General features: G+C 37.9%; 1 protein-coding gene and 1 long non-coding RNA gene across 2 annotated transcripts; one reads left to right on the top strand and one right to left on the bottom strand.

The window, feature by feature from the left end:
• Positions 1–592: 592 nt before the first annotated feature.
• On the top strand, positions 593–16,950 carry LOC140001157 (cysteine protease ATG4A-like). Its single transcript, XM_072032346.1, has 5 exons — positions 593–708; positions 818–896; positions 1,780–1,925; positions 2,974–3,030; positions 16,583–16,950. The coding sequence occupies exons 2-5, from the start codon at positions 830–832 to the stop codon at positions 16,655–16,657; spliced, it is 345 nt and encodes a 114-aa protein (XP_071888447.1). The 5' UTR covers positions 593–708; positions 818–829; the 3' UTR covers positions 16,658–16,950.
• LOC140001158 (uncharacterized) lies at positions 12,440–15,348 on the bottom strand. The gene is made up of 2 exons (XR_011806286.1): positions 15,172–15,348; positions 12,440–13,658 (listed from the first exon to the last, which is right to left on the bottom strand). It is a non-coding gene; the product is annotated as an uncharacterized lncRNA (long non-coding RNA).
• Positions 16,951–22,873: the final 5,923 nt, after the last annotated feature.

The raw sequence follows: 22,873 nt of genomic DNA, 5'->3' as shown, positions 1-22,873 counted from the left end.
GTTTTCTGGTAACAGTTTCTGATTTGACTCCATTTGCCAGCATGTATCTAAACATGAACAAATACTTGGGGGGCCATGGCTTTGTCTTGCAAGGGTAAGAAGAGGGAAGAAGGACATACAAACTCAGTTGTGTTTTTTTGATCCCTGATGCCAACTTCGTGCTCACATCACTGGATGTGAAGAGCTCCTTGAAGAATTTCTACTGTCATCATTTCTGCCATTTCATTTCTCTGGCGTTTTATAGGCAAAGCTTGACAGTATTAATAACATTAGTAGGACATGTCACTGCAGTCTTAAATTGTCATCCCCCAATCATTGATCTAACGTCTCACTTGGACGTGCCAGCACATACTGTCTGCTAGAATTACTTCTACTAAATAGCTGTAATTGCCATGCCCGGCTCATTTTGTCTTGGGTGCCCTATAAAGATCCCTGGCAAACTAGCTTAATTCACTACTGAGAGGAAGATCTGCTTTGTGTTTCTCTGTGCGTTGACTGATTTCTAGTTTTATTCCCGCAGAAAAAATGTGCTGGTCCCCTCCTCAGAGCAGCAGCGCGTCCCACAGCAGTGCACATTTGCACAGAAGTGCTCTTGGCCGAAGCAAGAAGGCAGGAGGACTCTGCACAGGCTGGCAACCCCTCTTGCTTATTATACCTCTACGACTAGGGATAAATCACATAAATCCCGTATATATTGATGCATTTAAAGTAAGGTTTTCTTTCAATTCATTGCTCGTTACTGTCAAATAAGTTTGGGTATCTGTGATGTCAGTAAAGAAATGAATTACAATTTCCTTTATTCCTTTTGAACTCCTAGGAATGCTTTAAGATGCCACAGTCTTTGGGAGCATTAGGAGGGAAACCAAATAATGCCTATTATTTCATAGGATTTTTAGGTAAGGAAAAAAGAAACTTATTCCAAATGTGCAGATGATCAAAAGAGAACATTTTTTGAAGGGGAAATAGTAAGGGGTCTAAGCGTGAACCTCTAGAAGTAAAGAAAGATGAGAATAGAATAAAATAAATGAAGAAGCATATCTAAAAGAGTTTAGAAACAGTATGAGATGATCCTTAACAGGAGCAGAAAGTTAACAGCAAAGCTAGGTGTAAAAATAAGTGATGACATCAACAAGAGCAACATACTAAGAATAGCTGATAGCATTTGACAAGTGTATTGGTCAAATGTCACTTTTATTTTCTTGTATTTCAAAACTGTTTCTGATAGCAGTATCTTTTTCACCTTTTGCATACCTTCTGTTATTAAGTATTGCTCTAATTAATTTAAAATGCATTCCTTCAGATTTCACCCCACTTTGGGCCAAAATTTTGCAACCCTATTTTGTCCTTTTGTAAAACCTAACCTGTTTTAGTTAGGCTTTTTTGTTCCAATTTCTGAATGAATGCCTAATGGGATTACAGATTGCATCTGTGAACATCCTGTACCTTTTAATCTGTCAAATGTTAGTGTTTACAACACTTGAGATTTAAAAAAAAAAAAAAAAAAAAGTACTGGATCTCACATGGAACAATACAAGTATGTGACAAAGATAGAACATAACCAACCAAAAAATTACAGTAATAGGTGACAATAGGAAGTTATACTAAATACCCTGTGGGAAACGCTGTGTCTAAACCTTCCGATTCTCTTAAAGAATCCCTAGCTGGAAAGTCTAGATTATACTGACTGCAATGGCAATCTAATTTCTATTTTACAGTTCTGGACCAAGTGCTTATTAATGTCACTTGCTTATTTTTAACATACGGCTTTTACCCATCCAGGCAATGAGCTGATCTATCTGGACCCTCACACCACTCAAAGCTTTGTAGATTCAGAAGAAAATGGCACGGTTGACGATGAGAGTTTCCACTGCCAGGAAGCCCCACATAGAATGAAGATCATGAATTTGGACCCTTCAGTAGCTTTAGTAAGTGTCAGGAAATCTTGAATGCATGTACTTTATCTCAAAGTAATGTCTCTCTACATTGGTAAGGGCAGCAATGCATCTCCTTGAACAGAACCAAGATCACAAAGTTGTCTTCTGTGATCAACACATAGTAGTTTGTACATAACTACATCGAGAATCTTAGGGCAAGTGGGGAGCTGTCTGTACTGTAGGGAGCTCGCTTTGTTTTCTTTACTGAGCAGCTTTTACTTCTTTCAAGAGGCATTATAATGGTCAGAGCAAGGAACTGAAACAGGTTTACGTGTTTTATTCTATCACTACTTTATGTTTGGTCACCTCTAGACAAGTTACTTAAACTTACTTTATATCATAAGTTGAAAATGTTTAAGTGGAATTATTGTATTTCACCCCAAATTACAAATACAAATGTATTATTTGTAATTCACCCAAAATGTCATGGGGGTACTGTGGTATTTGAAAAAATTGGATCTGATCCCATGCCAGTATCCTGTGATTGGGTGATTGGCAGTTGTCACCAGTGGGATGTGTTTCTAAAGCTTTAAACAATCTGTAAAGATACCGGTATCTGTCATTCATTCACATACCTGTTTTTTAATACTGCTGCTTTTTAGAAAGTTTTTTTGTTTTGTTTTGTTTTAATACTTAACTACGTAACTGTGCAAAATGTGGCATGATGCAACGAGACAGACAAAATCATAATGAAGAGCAAATATTTTCAGTATAGATACCAGAATGGAAATGTTCCTTAGGTGGTCCATCATCTACAAGTTTTCAGCTTCTGCTGATACCTGGACTGTAGGAACTGGGTGGCGCTCCATGGAGGAGCACACAGGAGCTGCTGCTATTTTTTGCTTGACTATTTCGTTAGGGGTTTGCAGGGCCTTGTTCTCCCCGTGGGTTCTCTCCCTAGAGCTGCCACATATTTGGAGTCTTATATCTACTGATCGTACAGGGCATTACTGTATCAGAGGTCAAACCGCCTTACCTGCTGGTACCACATACCTACCATCTGCAAAGGTAAAACTGTGTGTTTGTTTTTTCCCCTAAGGGCTTCTTTTGCAAAGAAGAATGTGATTTTGATAACTGGTGTAGTCTTGTACAAAAGGTAAGAGTGGGAACTTAGCATCTCGATTTGTTCTTTATAAAGTCTGGTTTTTATTGTTTGTTTTTTGTAAAATTTTCCTTTGCATTTTCCCTTGTATATACATATACATATACATATATACAAATTGTATGAGCCATGGAGAAGAATGCATTAAAGCATCAGGGTAAGGCAATACTACTGAATTGCTAATTGGAAATTGTTCAGCACTTTACCAGCCACAAACCCTGCCAGTTGGAAAATGGGTGTAAACATCCACACTTGAAGGTGTTACTGGGTGACACTTGCTTTTAACTTCTAATTCTCACTAAATGACTAAGGTTTAACTGCCATATTGTAGTGATGTATCAATGATTTGCTTCCTGATCCTTTTTTATTGTTTGACATAATAGATTGCGTGTTCTAATTATGACTGTTAGTCCCTGCTATCTTAAAGATCTGATTCTGTAAGTGCTGCAGGCCTCTAGCTCCTGCTGATCTAGGGAGAACAGAAGGTGCTGGCTGCCACAGGAAACAGACTTGAGGATGTTTCTGCATGCAGCTGTTAAGCTAAGCACTAGATGTCTGAATGTAAAGTACCATCAACCTCTAAAGGCATTTATTTAAAAAAAAAAAATCAGTTTGTAAATAACTGAAATACAGGACAGAAGGTAACTTGTCTTTGAAGAGGAATAGCGTTTGGCTTCAGGAACACCTTTTTTCCTGACCAAAACCTGTCCTTCAAAATCTGATGCGTTTTTTTTTTTTTTTTTCCCCTTTGGAGGAGCTGATAGATCTGTCTTTTGTGCTATTGATCAACAGAAAACTTGAGGAGAGTTCTATGCAAGCAACTTTCTTTTAAAAAGCAGAAAATATTGTTATAAATGGCTCAGGATTCAAATTAGGATTAAATAAAAAAATAGGATTTATTAAAAGAATATAAAGGAATAGAGGTAAGCAAACAGCGCTGGCTGCACCGGGAGTCTCCGCTCCACCAGGACGCACACCAGTTACATCAAGCAGCTGATTTTTATGCGCCTAGACTAATACATATTCATTACTACTTCTAAAAAAAAATAGATTATTATAATTAGCTTCCGGGGTCCAGTTCCTCCTACTGGAGCATGCGCATCAGTCTCCTCTGGGGGTCTCTAGGGGTCTTTCATGCTGAAGGCTGGTAGTCTTCCTCTCACCCTTTGTACTTACTCGGCACTATTCCAAGTTTATGGAACACTCTCTGTACACTCTCCACAGGTCTTGCCTCCCAACCGTCCTTCAGCTTCTTTTTTCTTCCTCTTAATCTCTTGGCCCCCCTGGCCAGATACCAAGGATCTCATAACAGTCACTGGTTGTTATCAGTTGTTCTGAAACTCCCAGACATCAAACACAAACAGCTTCTTATTTGACGCTTCACGAGTAATTAAAACATTCTTCCCCAGCCATTCACAGACACATCTATAGCAGTGTTAAGTTAATCTCGAAGAAGACAGGAAAAAAGGCTGTAACTGTTAGAAATAGAAGTCCGGAATAACAAAAGCAAACAGGTTCACAAATTTAAGGAGTGTTTTCTGAAGACGTGATAAATTGACTAGAATGAGGGGGAGACTGGGACACACTGCATCTGTGATTCAAGAACTAAATTGCCAGTGCAGGGCCCAGAGGCAGACAGGATTCAAACAGAATTATTCTTTATGGACACGAATTTATGGACACGAATTGGAATTGTTAAAACATTCCTCACAATCCCTTATCTTCTTTTTACTATCCCCAATTCGTGTCTCTTCTGTTATTAATAATTGGATTTCATCAGTTTGTTCTTGGAGGGTCCAATCCTTAAGCATCATAATTGACATATTCCCTTCCTTTTTTAATGAAGTTATTACCAATGTACTATTTATCACCCTGCGTATTGATAATGTAAAACAAGGTATCATACAAGGTACAAATAATAACGTCATTACACCACATAACAATAAAAATAACACTCTTTTAACCCATGGTCCACCAGGCAGCCATGAAAATAAATCTCATTCCATATCCTTCCAGGTTTGTGTTTGCTCGCTCACCTCCCCCCCTCTCCTTCTCTGGGATGGGAGAGAGAAATGGGAAAGTGAAGCCTGTGAGTTAACAAGAAAATAATAATAATAATAATAATAATAACAATAATAATGATGATAATATTACTACTAGTAATAATGTATACGAAACAAGTGATGCACAATGCAACTGCTCACCACCTGCTGTCCGATGCCCAACCTAACCCCGAGCAGTCCGGCCCTCCTCCCAGCCTGCCTGCTGGCAGGACAGTGAGAAGCTGAATTTGGCTTGGTCCTTGGCTTGGTGTAAACACTGCTCTGTAACAATTAAAAACAATTAAAACATCAGCATATTATTAACATTCTTCTCATCCTAAACCAGAACATAACATTCTATCAGCTACTAGGAAGAAACACCCTTTTTATCAATCTTTAAACAGCAATTACTAAAGCTAAATTTTCCACAGACTTCTCCTTCTTGTGCTAGTAAATAATCCAAAGTTAGGCTATTTTGATACAAAGCAGTTCTCATCATTTATAACTATTTCTATTACAGCTAATAACCTAATTATTCTATTAAGTATATATACTGGGGTCCTATAGTCCCAGGATCTGTCTTCTGCCCACGTATCTGGATCATAATAGGCAAACACCTTCAGGGTTGATTCAGGCTTGTGTTACCGTTCGGCCTGTCAGGGTGATCCAGCTCCTGGAAAACGAATCACAATTTTATATAGGTTAAAAAAAAGGGTCTTATGTTATTTTCTCAGGACAACCTGACCTTAGTGTGGGAGAAGTCCAGTCGAGGCCCTCTCACTCGGCAGTCAATACCCATAGGGGTTGCTTCCCTCGGTAGACCATACACACCGCAGTGGAGGGTCCTGCCCTGGTCTTGCCTTCTCCCTTTCCTCCCTTCAGGCTTGTCCCCTTTATTTGGCATCCTTACTTCATGCAGAGCCTGCAGAGCCTCGTTGCCAGAATATTAGTTCTTCCTTAGCTTGAGTTTCAGTTTCCCAGGAGTGGACTCAACCCTCTGAGTTTCAGTAGTTACTGGTCCTTTTATTCTGGATGCATGGGTCCCTTTCTGCGGTTCTCACAGATGTTTCAGTAGTCAGTAAAACAAGGTACAGTCCCTCACACCGAGGGTTCAGTGATTCTTCCCTCCCGTGGCTGCTTGTTGAAACACTTTCTTTTTTATCTTCTGACAAGTTAAATAACAGTTATCTAATTTGCTTTGCTGTATGGCCCTTTCCAGGTTCCTGTAGCAGGATTCATCTGATAGCCTTTCAGGTTGATACAGATTTGACTACAGATACCAGGGTTTTGGCATTCATCACTATCTCCACAGTTTCCCAGCTGGACAGTCACATTCATTTTTGTTGCATTCCTTCAGGGGCTCATCACTCCAGTCCTTGCAGTCTCTCTGTTGGTTACACACTTTATTGATATCTATGCACACAAAGTCAGATTCAGTACACATCTTCTTCACACAAGCACTCTCATCACTGCCATCTGAGCAGTCTTCACATTTTACTCTAGCACCCTTGGCAGCAGTGCACAGTCAGGCGAAGGTGAGCAGCAGGCAGAGCACCCAGCACCCCGCACCGTCACCTGTGTCACTTATACTACTCCTATTACCCATGCTGTTAGTGTCAGTGGCATCCTCCTTTTCTTTTTGCCACTGACCATTCACCACAAATGGATGAGACACATGATTACTAGTTAGGAAAGAGAGTGGAACGTCTGCTATACGGCTGCAGGCAGTGCCAGCTGCAACCTTAGGTTTGTGAAAGAGCCTGCCGGTGGTCATTTGGCAGTGTGATCTGCGTCTCTGCACTCCTGCCCTGCAATAGAGCTAAGTCGTCATCAGTAATAGTTATAACACCGATCTGGGGACGAATAGTCTTTTTTGCATTGCAAGATAAACCTTTTATAAAAAGAATGCTAGAGTGAAGCAGCACAGCCGCTGCTGCCGCTGCCTCCATGGTTATGTCAGACAGGCTGCAGGGTCCTGATGTCCGCCCCTCTGCTCTGTGCCGACTCGCCACACGGTGAGGGTCAGCTACCGGTGTCCACTGACGCCTCTGGTCTCCCGTAGCAACTCGATCTCGGATGTTCCGCAATTACTTCAATTTCCCCGCGTTTTGCAGCTTCTGTCAGGTCTATTCTGTGTCTCTCAGAGCCATCCGTGGCTCCGCAGCGTCTCTCAGGGCTCTCTCCGTCCAGCGGTAGTCCCTCCGTAGTGTCTCGGGTCTCCCAGCACTGCTCTGGTCTCGGCCTGTTCAGGTCTCAGTGAGTCCAGGTCTCGGCCTGTGCGGGCCTCATATGTTGCAGGAAGCATGTCATATCATGCTCCTGCCTTTTTCTTGTCACAGTCAAAACATTTAAGAGCAAAAATAGGATACACAAGATACACAAGATACACCGGGCCCATATATTAGGCACCACCACTCAAAACTTGGATAAAACAGCACTTCTTCTCAGTCTGTCAAGCACTTCGTTCGTCTCTGCCCACTCCCCTTGCGGAGAGTACGGAACAACGGATCGGAACTCTGCACTCGCTTTGCAGCAACGCTGCGTCTCACTCACGCAGCACCATCGCACACGGAGGCCTCCAGCACATCTCATTCATACCACAGGAATATAATTTAGAATGATAACCAACCAAACAAGTATTGTCTCTGACTGTGTTCTTCGTGAAGTGACTTGTAACACTTTGTTTCAAACCCTTACATTTACACAAATACTTTCAACACAAAATACATACATAAAAACACATACAATTATTAACACTCCAGTTAGTATCCCTCCAGCAGCTGAAAACATACCATTTGTCTGCAGTTTCAGGAGATCTTTGCTCCTGCGGTGAGCAGCTGAGAGTGGAGTCCCCTCCGAGCAAAAACACTCAGGGTGCACCTAGGGGCGTCCACGCTGCAGCCGATCCCGCAGCCGAGCAGAGTGTCTCCTGCCTGGCTCACCAAAATGACTCACAGAAAGCTGACTCCACAATCAGTAGGATTGTAAAGTAGGTATGTTTACTCAGTTCCGTGCAGCACGGGGCGGGTAGTCCCCCCAAAGTCGTGCAGGCCTAACGTTGCTTTAGTAAAAAGTTACATATACATAAACATTCCTATACACACACATAACCTGTCCCTTTGTGAACACTCCTCCTTATCTTAGACCCCTTGGTTAAAGTCTGAACCATGAGGTTGTTTTTGATCTGGTTCTCAGGGCCCGAGAGGCTCCTGTTATCTGGTGGTATAAGCGCAGCACAGGCACAAATGGAGCACATATTCATTCTTAATCAATTGCTCTCTAATTTCTAATTCCAATGTTTCAGCTTGCTCTTTTCTGGATCCACGGGTATTCTACTATTAGTGTTCAAAGCCTGACAGACCCCGTCCTCCGTGGATCAAAATACAGGGGGTCTTAAGGGTTCTTTTGGTCATTCTGTCATAAAATACTGGATCATTTTCAATTTACTCTTTAATTTTCTGGGGCCCCTATTGTTCCAATTTCTAATCATTATTCATATTGGACTTTTTGGTCATATATCTGGTAATTTTCTCCCTTTCTGGTCCTTGGTCTTCGAATCTGACCCATCCGGGAATTTTACTACTGGCAATTCCCACAGTCCTTGGTTGCCCAGTGAGAGTGTCTTGCAGGGGGTTTAGGACCTATCACCCACCCACGTATCCCTCTTCTCACCAGTCCAGCCCCCCCGACAGGAGATTAGAACCAGTGAGAAAACAAAAAGACCTCCACGCTGACTTTAGAAGTCTCAGTTACACTCTCACACACAAAAACTGGCAACCGTACCCTTACCCAACCGGACGGTATCTTACGAATCAGTCGTCTTCGTCCAGACTCCAATCGGACGGTATCCACCAGCGTCTCTGCTGTCTTCGTCTGGGATCGAACCAGACGGTATCCAAACGACTGTCGTCTTCATCCGGTTCGATTCCGGGCACCGGAATCCAACCGAACGGTATCCAAACGACTCTGCCGTCTTCATCCGGATCTTCGCGCGCAGAATTACGGGCAAAAAACAGCCGGCAACAAGGGAGCTCAAAAAAAATCAAATTCTTTGCTTACCTTTATTCAGGTTCAGGATGGCATTAGTCCCGATCTGACTCAAACAGGAGCCACCAAATGGTGGGGCGCCTCTCCTAGATTAAATCAGAATTCAGGAACTATAACCATCCCGGACGAGCCCCCAAATTGTTATAAATGGCTCAGGATTCAAATTAGGATTAAATAAAAAAAATAGGATTTATTAAAAGAATATAAAGGAATAGAGGTAAGCAAACAGCGCTGGCTGCACCGGGAGTCTCCGCTCCACCAGGACGCACACCAGTTACATCAAGCAGCTGATTTTTATGCGCCTAGACTAATACATATTCATTACTACTTCTAAAAAAAATAGATTATTATAATTAGCTTCCGGGGTCCAGTTCCTCCTACTGGAGCATGCGCATCAGTCTCCTCTGGGGGTCTCTAGGGGTCTTTCATGCTGAAGGCTGGTAGTCTTCCTCTCACCCTTTGTACTTACTCGGCACTATTCCAAGTTTATGGAACACTCTCTGTACACTCTCCACAGGTCTTGTCTCCCAACCGTCCTTCAGCTTCTTTTTTCTTCCTCTTAATCTCTTGGCCCCCCTGGCCAGATACCAAGGATCTCATAACAGTCACCAGCAGTCACCAGTTATTATCAGTTGTTCTGAAACTCCCAAACAGGTTGACGACTCATGAGCAATTAAAACATTCTTTCCCAGCTATTTACAGTCATCTACATAACATCTATAGCAGTGTTAAATCAATCTCGAAGAAGACAGAAAAAAAACCTGTAACTGTTAGAACTAGAAGTCAGGAATAACAAAAGCAAACAGGTTCATAAATTTAAGGAGTGTTTTCTGAAGACGTGATAAATTGACTAGAATGAGGGGGAGACTGGGACACACTGCATCTGTGGTTCAAGAACTAAATTGCCAGTGCAGGGCCCAGAGGCAGACAGGATTCAAACAGAATTATTCTTTATGGACACGAATTTATGGACACGAATTGGAATTGTTAAAACATTCCTCACATCAAGAACTATGCTTTCTCTTGACTAAATGGTATTTACATGTAGTACAGTGGAAGATCAAGGAAAACCTGTAAAAAGATTTCCCCAGTGAGAAGCAAGATTTCAGAAACAGGATGTGTACAGAAAATCCACAATAACATCAAGGCAAATACAGTAATGAACTACTACAAAACCAAGGATAAAAAAATTAAAGAATATTTCAAGGTTCATTTCTTAAGATTTATGGCACCACCTGTGAGGTTGTCTTTTAATTAAACAAATTAAAAAATCTGGATTTCTGAGTACACCTTTAGTTTATTTCCGATGAAAAATATGATTTAAATTAGAGTATTTTACAGGAAGTTTTTTTTTTTTTTTTTTTTTTTTTTTTTTCCCCCAGAGTTCAATTTTGTTCCTAAGAAAAATCAAACAAAACCCTCAGTTTTGTAAATAACTAACTCTAATGTAAGCAACAGTTTAGTGTAAATACCTGCTTTTATAAATGAAACAATCCCATTAAATAATGCACATCAACGGAACTCAGCAGCATTCTACCACTGACATGCTGAAGCTCTTTGTTATAATAAATTAGTAACCAGTAAGCAACAGAAACCTATTCTGTAAAGGTTAACATTCCCCCAAAGTCTTAAATGGCTCAAGACTTTAAACCGTGTGTTGTTTTTTTGTTTGTTTTGTTTGTTTGTTTTGATAGAGATGAAAATTGACAAAACTGAAATTTAAGTCACATACAAAACAATTTTCAGAGGACATTTTTACCAAGTAACTCAGTAAAACTGAAGGTCAGGGGGAAGAAAAGAAGGGTTTTCTTCTAAGCATTCTCGTCATCTAAATAAATGAGGAATATATGTTCTTTAGGCTAGTTATTTTTTAGTTCATATTCTGAACTACACAGATATATAGGCAAATTGAGAGATTCATCTTACATATCTGTGACAAACATTTTAAACATAATTGCTAACAATGAAAGTCCAGCATTATTTGTATTGGAGCAAATGAACGTCAAAACAGAGATGAGCTTTTAAAAAAAGAGAAAGGTCCCCAAGTTCAGTGATCTAATGGCAATTAACAGAAAAACGGTAGTAAAGGATTACTTTATTTCGGAGAGTTTCTGTAATATAAAACAAATCCTTTCCAAAATCGAAATGTCTAGCTCGCGATTCTGAAGCAATGCAGCCAAAGTATGGAAAAAGCGTTCATTACTGCAGTCTTCCAGGAAAATCTTTAAGTAAACTGTAAAAGAAAATAGTTAAAAAGTTTAATCACAGCACTTGGCTCATGGAAAACTAAATCATTGATTTATAGCTTTTGAGGGTTTTATATGCGCCTCATGCTGTGCAACCATGAGAACAATGTACTAACTGGGTATATTCTAGGCATGTGACGCAAAAATCAGGTAAAACCGCGAACAAAACTCACCCAAGTTCCTAAGAATTCTGATATTACCAGCACTTGTGGTATTAAAACAAGGCCTATTCCCTTGAGAACAAAGGAAAACAGGACACTGAGCAATTTTAAACTCAGATAAAAAAATCTCATCTTCAACATGTTTATTCAATGCTCCTTTTCTTATGATGACATGAGGAGAACACTAAGCTATGCTAAAAAAACTGACAAGGAAATATTTTAAGCTGCTGCAAAATGACGTACGGAAATAGTACATGTAGACACTGATGACTAGACAGCTTTTCATTATCAAAACTGTCACCGTACCGTTTCAAGACAGGCAGAATCGTAATTGAGAGGTCAGAGTTGGATAAGAACACCTGAATATCAAAACAATTCCTGTAAAATGCTGGATAATTTTTAAACATGGCCATATAGTATAATCTTTTCTATTTATCCTGCTCCCCAAAACTTAGTCAATTCAGAATAAAGTAAAATCTGTTCCCTTGTGTTATTTCACTCTTGATTCTAATAATACAGACTGATTTAGAGCAACACCATAAAGAACATAAGTACCGATTTAATAGGTCACAGAACTGAACACATTTGTTAGGAATCCAACAAAACAAGTCACTATTCACTGCACTCTGCCCTTAGCGTATAAACACACTTGGTATGCCCCAGGATATAGTTACTTAGAATATGCCATTAAATTAATAGTTATTGTAATATTATTCCACTTTTACTGTAGAAGAAGGAGGTCCTACAATTTATTCCTATAAATATCCTTAAATATCTAAAAATGCCTTAAATTCCTTTTTGTAGGTGTAAACAAATACCATATTCTGCTTACTTGGGCATTTCTTTGCTGGCTTGTTCTTACTGGTCTCAATAATACTGTATTATTTTATTATTAAAAATACCGGTCTTAAGGTATCTTAAAAAAACTTTATTAATATATATACACACACATATACATACAGATACACTGTAAAATGTTTTAACTGTGAGGTTTATAAAACAATATAAAAAATACGCTGAGGGAATTTTACCATAAAGCAGAAGAGCCAAAGTGGAAATAATACCTCAAGTTTCACAAAGTTCAATCACATGAAAGCAAACTGATAAAGACATGCATTTAAAGAGATTTTTCCTACATTGTTTATCTATTCATTTTATATATTCATTTCAAATAAGCTTTTGCAGAATAGATTTTAAATCATCACAAATGTACAAAATAAGCATATAATTTAAATGCCTGTCTATCTGATGAACTAGAAGAATAAAAACTGTATTTTTACATATTTTTCTGCATCATCTCTGCACAGATTTTGTTTTTATTAACTACTGTGAAAAACTAACTTGGAATCTATCCGGTCAGGATTTGACACAATTTTAAATAATCTGCAAAAGCCTCCCATAGGAGCCATAAAAAATTGCAGCATTTGGTAGTTACATTAACTTAACTTCATTGGTAGACTGTAATGAACAATGAGCAATTTATCACTGTTGACAGAACTCATCTGAAATTTACCCTCAAAGTGATCAGTCACTCACAGCATCAAGTCTCACCAGCTATTGTCATTCAGAAATTTCTGTTTTATAGCTAAAGCTCTGTCACCTCAGAAAATGAAGACTGTCAGGAACACCAGCTTGAAGTTCATGTTTTAACAAATTAACCATTACGGTTTTGCCTCGTTTCTAATTGCATGTGGATCTGCCAGGAGACTGGACCAACCCAACAGAGTGATGGAGAGTTAGCTCGTGGAAAAGTTACATAAGGACCACAGAAAAAGAACCAGTAACTACACTGAACAGCTTGCTGATGAGCTGCTGTCTCTTACACAGTCACTGGCAAGATTGGAACCATTTGCTGAGTTTAACTGATTCTCGTCGTCAACAGCTGGGCCTGGTAAGAGCCAGTGGTTATAGCACAACGGAGGGCAGGTGAGGTAACAGTCAGTGCAAGGCCCCTCGAGTGTGGATGCCTTCGTGGGTGACCCCGAGTTAAGAGAGCCCAAGGACAGGTCCAGCCCATCACCCAGTACATGTTGACCTCAGGATGGTATCAATTGTTCTTCAGCTTCCTAGATGTGCAAGACCTTCACGCAGCTATGACACAGGATGTACGGGAGGCCACCATCATTCTTAAATGACCATCACAAACATACACACAAAAAAAAGCAATAAAAAAGGTTAAAAATAGAACAGGATTCCTTATGTCACAGAAGTAAGTTGGACTGAACAGAAGTTTACAAAGATCAGAAAAGACCAGAACAAAAACCTACACCTTGGAGGCCAGGAACTACCTTTATAACAAGACAGATTGACAGGATTCTGGATGTGAAACACCTGAACCAAACAGGGATGGGGTACATGAAAAGCTGCGTGCCAGTAAAGATGAACAGCAATAAGACTATTAATTCTAATTTGTCATTAAGATACTACATATAGATAGGAAACAGATGGTACCAATACCTGAACGGTTACATTTGACATGCAACAAGGTTACAAGCAACATGGCAAAATGTGAACTTGTCACAATTTATCTCCATTATTCTTCCAAATCTAGGCATCCAGCAGATGGAAATGACTACTACTAGATAACAGAACATGTACTGTTAGTGGAATTTTTCTTCAAAGTAATGTCAGATACCATCAACCCTGCTTAGGTTTTTCTTTCCCAGTTACTATACCGATCAAAATTATGATGATTAGAAATACTTTAGTGTAAAAAAAATAAATAAATAAACTAACCACACGGTCTGAAAGGATGAAAACAACATCAGGTAAATCTTTCTGCCACTTATCTCACTACAAAATGCCTTCTAACTCAACGTTGTTCCATCCCAAGTCAAACACGCTTTCTGTTTTTGCCCCTATAGTACATGGTAACAAAATACCCCAAGCCAACAATATACATTTCACAAATAGCAGCAGTCCCTTCTCCTTCCCTTTTCTGTTCCAAAAAACAATGAATAATTTTTATTTTAAGAAAATTAACAAGGATTGTTCCACATGACACTGGAATGGCTCACTACTTGTGTGTTCATCCAGATTGTTATCAACTGATTCTTTGCCTGTGTCACCTGGAAAACCACTGTGAAGGAGACTATTAACCCTTTTATAGGACCACACCACAGTACAACTCATTGAAACATAACCATCCCTTACAGATGTGCCATTTCCAATTACTTTAAAGTGAAAAATGGCTAGGGGTGAGCTGTTCACATTAGGGGGGTAAAAAAAGATAAAAGTTTATTTATTTATTTATTTATTTATTTTATCTCCACCTGCTAACAGGATTTCATGAAATGGCTGCCCTGGCACAGCCTTACTTCAAAAGAAGATTACTCATTGGCAAAACATCAGCAAGGTAAACCAGTGGAATAAACAGAAAAGCTAAACTAAACATCAAAAAAAATCACACCACTAAGAAAGCAACCAGGACAAGATGTAAAGCTTGGATGCTGACAGTGAGAAGAGACGGACAATTCAGAAACATACTTTATATCTCTAATGAATGTAAATGACACAAATGAATGCTAATGCTAGATCAGGTTATTTATAGAGAAGCAGCACGTTATTTTTGATTTGGTATTTATGCTTACCTCACCTACTTTCATCATAACTTTGTATGTATTTTTTTCAATTACTCACGTTTATCGTTGTTCATGGCCATCTCAACTAATGCATTAAGTGCAATAAAAAGGAGACATTTTTTGGATATAGTTAAGTGGCTTAGTATGATAGGCACACATCGGTATTGCAAAAATAAGATCTTTCCTTCATCTGTCTTCAAGTCCACGCAAAGGGAACGAAATGCCTGAGTCAGGTAATCCACTGAAAGATAACAGAAAACAGGGAATAAAAATTATGTAATCACAGTTCCATTAGATGATCACAAATACATGAATATTTATCCTAAGAGTTACTGTTGCAGATATATACTAATTAAAAAAAAAAAATTAAATGGCTGAAAATATTAATTTACTTATTTGTTTAAATGCATCTTCTGCCTATTTTTATTCCTTACAAAAATTGTTGTGAGTGGAAAAAAAGACAAGTTAAACTCACAAATTGAGCAAAATATATTTGCAAATATAACACCTTTCTAATCTCTTCCTTAAGAGAGAAAAGAAATCACAAGCTGCATAGTTTGGGACTATATTGGTTTCAACATCTGGGAAGCCTCTAATAAAGGAGTAAAAGGCTCATTCATCTGAATAACTGCAATTACTGTCATGACAGCAACTATTCACATTCCTTTCCATAAAAAGCTGTAGTTTAAGTTATATATGCATCCACGTTATATATGCATCCACGTTATATATGCATCCATTTTGGAGAACACTAAATTATTCAGAGAATTTAGATTAAGTGAATCAATTCAGTTTTCTTAATTTCATGATGTCAAATCTTCCTCAATATCTTGGAATAGCATTGATCATCTGGAGTACAGAAAATTAAGAGTAAGGGAAAAATTTATCACATAGCAAAAGTTTAATTACAGTGCCATCTGCTGGATATTAGCATCTTGAAGGGAACAGGATATATATGTTTAAACTGAATGTGCTGCTTTGTCATCGCTAGATCATTAGACATGTGGTCAGTGATGAAAATTCATACACGGTAAGTTTCAACATAAATTTAACAGGTAATTTTTTTCCGTGTTCTATAGGCTCGCAGTAAAAACCGACCATGAGAAGCTAAACTGATTCATTCTGATCAACAGCTTTCATCTGCTTATAGTTAATCTCTGCAATAAGTACTTTTTTTGTATTGTAATTCATTTGCATCATTTTCATCAAACATTTCTAGAAATGTGAGTTTCAATTTCAGGGTAATCATGCTTCACCAAAATATTCTGACTGAAACTATATGATACTGAAATTAAAAATACACTGATTCTTCCCTCCAACAGCTGAAATACTGTATTTGTTTATTAATGGTGACAGGGTGGTCTTCCAGAATGTTTAAATCCTACTTATTCTAAGTACTACCAGTATAAATACTGCACAGGTCAGTATTTTTGTCATCACTTCAAAGAAAACGTTTTTTGTCTTTTCAGGCCCTGTTTGTTTTTAAAGAAACTGCTGCTGAGAAGAGATACTACGGCATCCTGGAAATTGCACAAGTGGAGTAACTCTCATGAACTGAAGCAAAAGTCACTAAGAACTGCGATATCTCCAGACAAGTACGACCTCGTTTGCTTTTGCCTGTTAACAAAATACATTACTATACTGCATCAGCATATGGTAGCATTCTTCAATGCTGATAATGTTTATGGGTAGCCACTTGCAGTGACAGACTTGGTAGGAGAAAAGGGGAGACAGCAGAGAGGTAAGAGCTAGATAGAGTATGAGCTTTACATTAAACTTTGACAAAGCAATGAAATTCTAGAACTGTTCTGAATTTGCTACTGATTTCAGTTTACTGAGGAGCAATTAGCTGTACCATTATACGCAGTGCAGATCTTGACAAACAAATCACTGCTATGGTGATTGCTTGAGAGAATTACCAACATCTCTTTTCCCCTTTGTCACAAAATACGTTGATCTCACTGACATAAATAAAGCATATTAAAATGACCACACAAATTATGACATGAATAATAGCAAGGTTCATACTTGCTTCCCTATATTATGCTTCATCAGGTGGTAAAATTCAAATAAAACATCCTTTACTACTAAAGCATTACAGATGCTACAGTATCATTGAACTGCTGCATTTTGTACATTTGTTTTTTTGTCTGGGCACATACCTGAAAATAAGATTTAAAAAAAAAAAGAAAAAAGAAAAAGAAAAAGATAATTTAAAAAAGACATAATAAAAACCAGAACTTACTTCGTTTTGCTGTTCTAAGCACAACCAAAGTTGACAGAAACCTCAAAGGCATAGAGGAGCTTTTAAAGAAATGTGCAGGTTTTGGTTTACTCCGTGTAGACTTTTTAGTCCATTTTTGCATGCTTCCCTTTTGTACTGCGCCTTTGAGAATAACTTCTGCAAGTCTCTCCATTGTTGCTGTCATGCTTGCATCCTGTTTCAAACAACGTGCACATTTAGCGTAAACATTAAAATACATGAAAATCCTGTCTGCTAAGTACGTATGTTCCCCTAAGGATTAAATATTAAATAGCAGATCTCGTGACCGTGTATTGCAATATAGTCTGTACATGGGATACTACTTTGCGTTCCACAAGCAGTTGAACAACATTAGCACAGGGCCTAGTCAACACACACTTCACAAAGAAACAAGGTAGTCAGGGCCCCTGATATGCTGACATTATTTAATTTGCCTCTGGTTCCAGAATAAAGTCAGTTCAAACTCAGCTTTAATCAGTGCTGCCTACTACACTACCCTCTTTTGTGAAGATGCCTGAAGCTAGGTCCTACAAAAGCGTTTACAGAACTAAGGTCTAAACATGACCCTTAAGAATACTGTACAGGTAAGATGTATTGGACTTTTCAAAAACCGGTGCAGAAATATTACTTCAGAATCAAACTTAATAACATGCTCATTTAAAATACGTTCTCATTAGCACTGGAACCACCAGCTTAGTTCTATTCAGTTAGACACTGAGTAGAGAACAAAGAAATCAAAATACCTTTGCTACTTTGCCACACGTTGCCATCAATTTCAACAAATCTCATGCATAAAGCGAACAAAAATATATTTCTTTTCCTAGTTCACAAGTTTTGTAAGCACATATGGAAAATACCATTTCTGAGATGCTACACACTACTGCAACAAAGATCACATATGTGTGCAAAAATATGTTTACAGACACGGTGCAAAATATTACAACGAATGTGAGAAAGTTAATTTGGTGAGAATTAGTTTTTCATTTGCTATGTATCTGTGGTAGGCATTTATGCTTTGCAAAGACAGCAAAGTTTCTTTTATATATACTCCCTGAAAATATCTACTTTTCATACTCATTTATAATACAAAATATCTCTTGGGAATTTACCTGACTACCAGTGTCTATCTGCCTTAGAGACCAGTAGATAAATTGAATCACAGACATATGTAGTTTAGGATCCACAAATGGCATCCACTGGAGCTGTCCAGTGACCATAGGCAAAAGCTGTAAAAATACAGAATGGCAAAGTTACGTGCAGTATACGAACTTACAGTACAAGCTAACCACAAGTAAAAAGCAAACTAAGCAAAACTAAACCAAACTAAAATCAACGTATTCCCGGAGTTTAACAGACTACATGTACAAATACTCACTGGGCAGATCTGGTACAGGTAACAGAATTATATACTGAATTTACATTTTACACAGGTTTACACAAAAAGTGGAAAGACATTGTGTGAGCTCAAGCTCTGAAGTCTAATACCAAGGGCTACAAATTTTAGATAGAATAATAATTAAACAAACAAACAAACAAACAGAAAAAGCAGATTTCCTGAACGCTTCACTGATTTCCAAGCCTCGGTATCCCAAAAAAGCGTTACAAGTATAGCACGGTATCATCTTTTATAAGACATAACTTGAACTTTTAATACCTAGTATCAGCACTAAAATACTTTAAATTAGACGTGTGTATCTCCTTAGGAAAAAGGAATTACATACAGTATTACAGATAAAACACGAGGTAAATTATCAGCTGAGAAAAGTGACTTAAAATAGAAAGACAGGTGGAATCTCAAGGTCAGACTGCACACTACACATTTCCTTAAAAATGATCTGTATAAATATCTGTATGAAAAATTATCTATTACATCTCACTGTTGGAATTAATACTGATGGATTAACTGCTGTTTTCTTTTAATTCATGTATTCAAAGCGTGTGTAAAACAGGCAGACCTGTTACACTCAGAAATAATACAAAGAATCTTAACATTTCAACCTAAACAAATTCAAATGCCTTTACCTTCATACAATTTTCTAGAGTGTAGTTTTCTTTAGCACACTGAGGTTTCTCACTGCCCTCTCTCTCTTCTTGTATTTCTATTTTGCTAAGGTGTTGGTCTGAGATCCAGTCCATAAGAATAGTTAAGGGGTCGTAAACTTCTGAAATCCGTAGTAACTGTAACACATCCACAACATCAGTTATTTCAGTTTTCAAGTCTATGATTTTCTAAACCACAATACCAATAGACTAAAATATACGAGTACATTAGTAATACGCACATGCTTTATTTTGTGCTTAAACAAATGTTTATGAAAGCCTTGGGAAGAGATTTTCACATACAAAATCACTCTATTTTATAATTCTAACTAAATGGATCATAGGAGAAAGAAAATATTTAATGATCTGTGCATGATCCTCATTTTAATACATTTAATACACTCCTTTGCTTTATTTCATACAATCTACTTATGCTAAATTTTAACTGTGTAACTAGCATTGTTGGAAGAATAAAGATTTCGTGAAATTGTCATTCTGTCCCTCTGCTACAACTGTACAGAAAAGCTCTGTGAAAGGTATCCAGACGTTCCTGAAGACAAACTACACGAACATCTCTCTAAAACCTTCACAAGTTTTCTTGTATCTACCTTCAGACAACTGTTCTTCTCTTCACTCAGAATTCTAACTACTGATACTGCTCATATATCACTTGCGACTGTGAGAAAAGAATATGGGGCAAACTATAACCACCATTTAAATATAAGTAGCATACTCTATGGATACAACAAGCATCCTGATCATCATGTAAGTCCTCTATGAATACTTCAGTTTGCACAAAAGAGAAAGAGAAAGAAAGATTTTACTGAGACTAGGAAGCAGATGATTTTAATCATACTCAAGAGCATCAGAACTGCAATTCACTGAAGGAGCAACGGTCAAAAGAGTTTAGGCAGCAATTTGCTTGTCAGCATTTAGGTCAGATTTAAGTCAAGTGAGAAGAAAACTTTAACTTTGTATTCTTGTGAACCACTGTCTCAGCGTGCCTTTAAGAACAGAGAAAATACTCCTTTAATTAACACTTTCAAAAATAACTAACTCTAAAGTCTTTAATACTGCAAAAGCTCTGAGAGACTAAATTTCATGTACTAGAAAATGAAGCAGAACGTATTTACAACCATTCACACAATTCTTGTCTTAAAGAAACAAAATCAGCAATTTTGCAAACAACTTGTTCAAACATTTAAAATTGTTGACTGTAACTTGCAAAGCTACTTATAAACTTGACTGTACTGCTTGACTACTTGACTGTAACTCGTAAAGCTAGTAACAGGAAATAATTAATCTTGCCTGGGTTTTTAGGAATTCGATACTTTCTCTCAGAGAGTTAAGCGATGACCTCAGTTCGTTATTTTCATCAGTCATTTTTCTCAAGGTTTCTCTCAGTTGGCTCATTTTTGTCTCATGCTGCTAGAGAAATATCAAATTTTAAAACGTGATTAACAAGAGAGTCTTTTTAGAAATAATTCTCAACTAAGTTCCATTTCAGTGTTAAAAAATAGGACAAACTTTCAAAGATCAAATTTGTAATTCTTCATGGTCCAATCTGCACATACCACCAGTAGTGAAGAAAGCAACATCCACACCACATATTAAGAAGAAATATAAAGAAAATGGGAGCCATGGTGTACAGCCTATGGATCTTTTTTTTTTTTTCCAGAAAATACCTAGATCTTCTCATTGATCCTCTTGTACATTCCTCAGTTAAGTCAGGTGTGGGAAAGAATTGTGAATGAAAACAAATGTAAAAGCTTTTGTTTACACTTAGCTCTTTTTTTTTTTTAGCATCCATTTTAACCACAAATATGCCCAATTCTCCCTTTTTTGAATCTTTCAAATATTCTAACTATTCACTGCTGATAGTTAAGACGCTTTAGTTCACCTGTACTTAAACACCTGTCCTGCAATGTCCAGCAATGTATCCAATACGTGCTACATTTCATCGAATTGGAAAAAAATAATTGTGAAACTCAAGATAGTAATCTTTTAATATTTGTTATTATTATTAGTCCACAATATAATTTAATACCAGTACATACCATTAAAATATAAGCAAAAACGGACAAAAGAAACTGCAACAAAGGAAAATTGAAGTGACAATTACTTGTAACAGTCAAAAACCTGCGTGCCTTGAAAAAGAAACCAAGGAATGTGTCTTTTTTCCCCTTCACTGGAAATTTGAAATATAATTAAATATTTTCCAGCAGATTCTGAAAAAAAAACCAACACTGAGGCTTTGAAGCTGAGTATAAAACAAATGTTTTCAGAAAGTAACATTCCATTTCTCAGAAACCGTGAGAATCTTCTATGTGAAAATAGCTTTTTGTTCAGAAGTGTTGTCTTCTGCACTAGGAATTCAACCATCCACTACATTTTCTTAAGCCTCACTCTCAGACTGTTATCATGCTGCAAAAAGGACTTAAGCGGTAAATATAGAAATGATCTCATCAACAAAGAAAATGCTACAGATAGGCTCCAAACGGAGTGCTCAATTACTTCCATTGAAAAGGCCAAACCTTTAGAGTTAACCAAGCCTAGGAAAAGCTTGCCCAGCTTGGGATGGAACAGGAGCAAGGTGGCTTGAAATTGACCATAAACTTTCAAAACAGTCAGGGACAGCAGAATTATAAGTGAAAGGTTTTGAGAGGAAAAAAAAAAAGAATTAATATTCTCAATTTCTCCAAACCACATTACACAATGCTTTATAAGGCTTGCATATTAGGGGTTTTGACAATAATTTCACAGTTCTTCAGGGATTTGGCAATAATTTCACAGACCACAGGGCTGTTGTAGGTGGTGCCAGGATGTCTAAACCATCCAATTCCATTATCAAATCGGGTACCATCTGTATCATAATAAAGTGCATCACTTCATTCCTGCCAAATGTTTGTCTAGTCTGTTCCGAAGACCTGCAAATACTGGAAGCACCAGTCTTACTGACCTCTCTAACCCAGTGGTTAACTGCTTCATTTTAATCTAGTTTTCCCAAATTTCAACAGTAATCTGTACCTACACATCCCACAATTCATTGCACCATTCTGAACTGGAAACCACACCAAACTCACTAACAACAGTTTGGCACTTTTTATGCTAAATCTTTCATTTGGGGGTTTCAAACACTTTAAAGAAATAAGCATTATATCCAGGAAACATATGATGGCTTAAGAAAACTACAAGCAAGTTAAAATGTATGGGGAGCAATAAGAATCACTAAGTAAGTTGTTGTACCTTTTTCATAGTTCCAAGTACTGCCTAAACGTCTTCATCAGCATCTTTTATTGCAGCGAAAGCTGCTTCACATCTGTGAAGCAATTTTTCTCGCTCAACTAGAGCACGTTCTCATCTCTCAAGTTCCAGTGCATATTTCTCCTGTGCTGAACGCTCCCTCTATACCAAGGAAAAAAAATGTTGAAACGCCTTCGAAACACATGAAATTACC

Source organism: Anas platyrhynchos, chromosome 38 (genome assembly GCF_047663525.1).
Source record: "Anas platyrhynchos isolate ZD024472 breed Pekin duck chromosome 38, IASCAAS_PekinDuck_T2T, whole genome shotgun sequence".
In the NCBI taxonomy this organism is placed as follows: domain Eukaryota; kingdom Metazoa; phylum Chordata; class Aves; order Anseriformes; family Anatidae; genus Anas; species Anas platyrhynchos.
This window is presented reverse-complemented; position numbering and strand designations above follow the sequence as displayed.

Coding starts and splice junctions, on each gene's coding strand:
- LOC140001157 (XM_072032346.1), top strand. CDS start 830: ATGCCACAGTCTTTGGGAGCATTAGGAGGGAAACCAAATAATGCCTAT. Junction 1,926..2,973: donor TGGACCCTTCAGTAGCTTTA/GTAAGTGTCAGG, acceptor TTTTCCCCTAAG/GGCTTCTTTTGCAAAGAAGA. Junction 3,031..16,582: donor GGTGTAGTCTTGTACAAAAG/GTAAGAGTGGGA, acceptor TTGTCTTTTCAG/GCCCTGTTTGTTTTTAAAGA.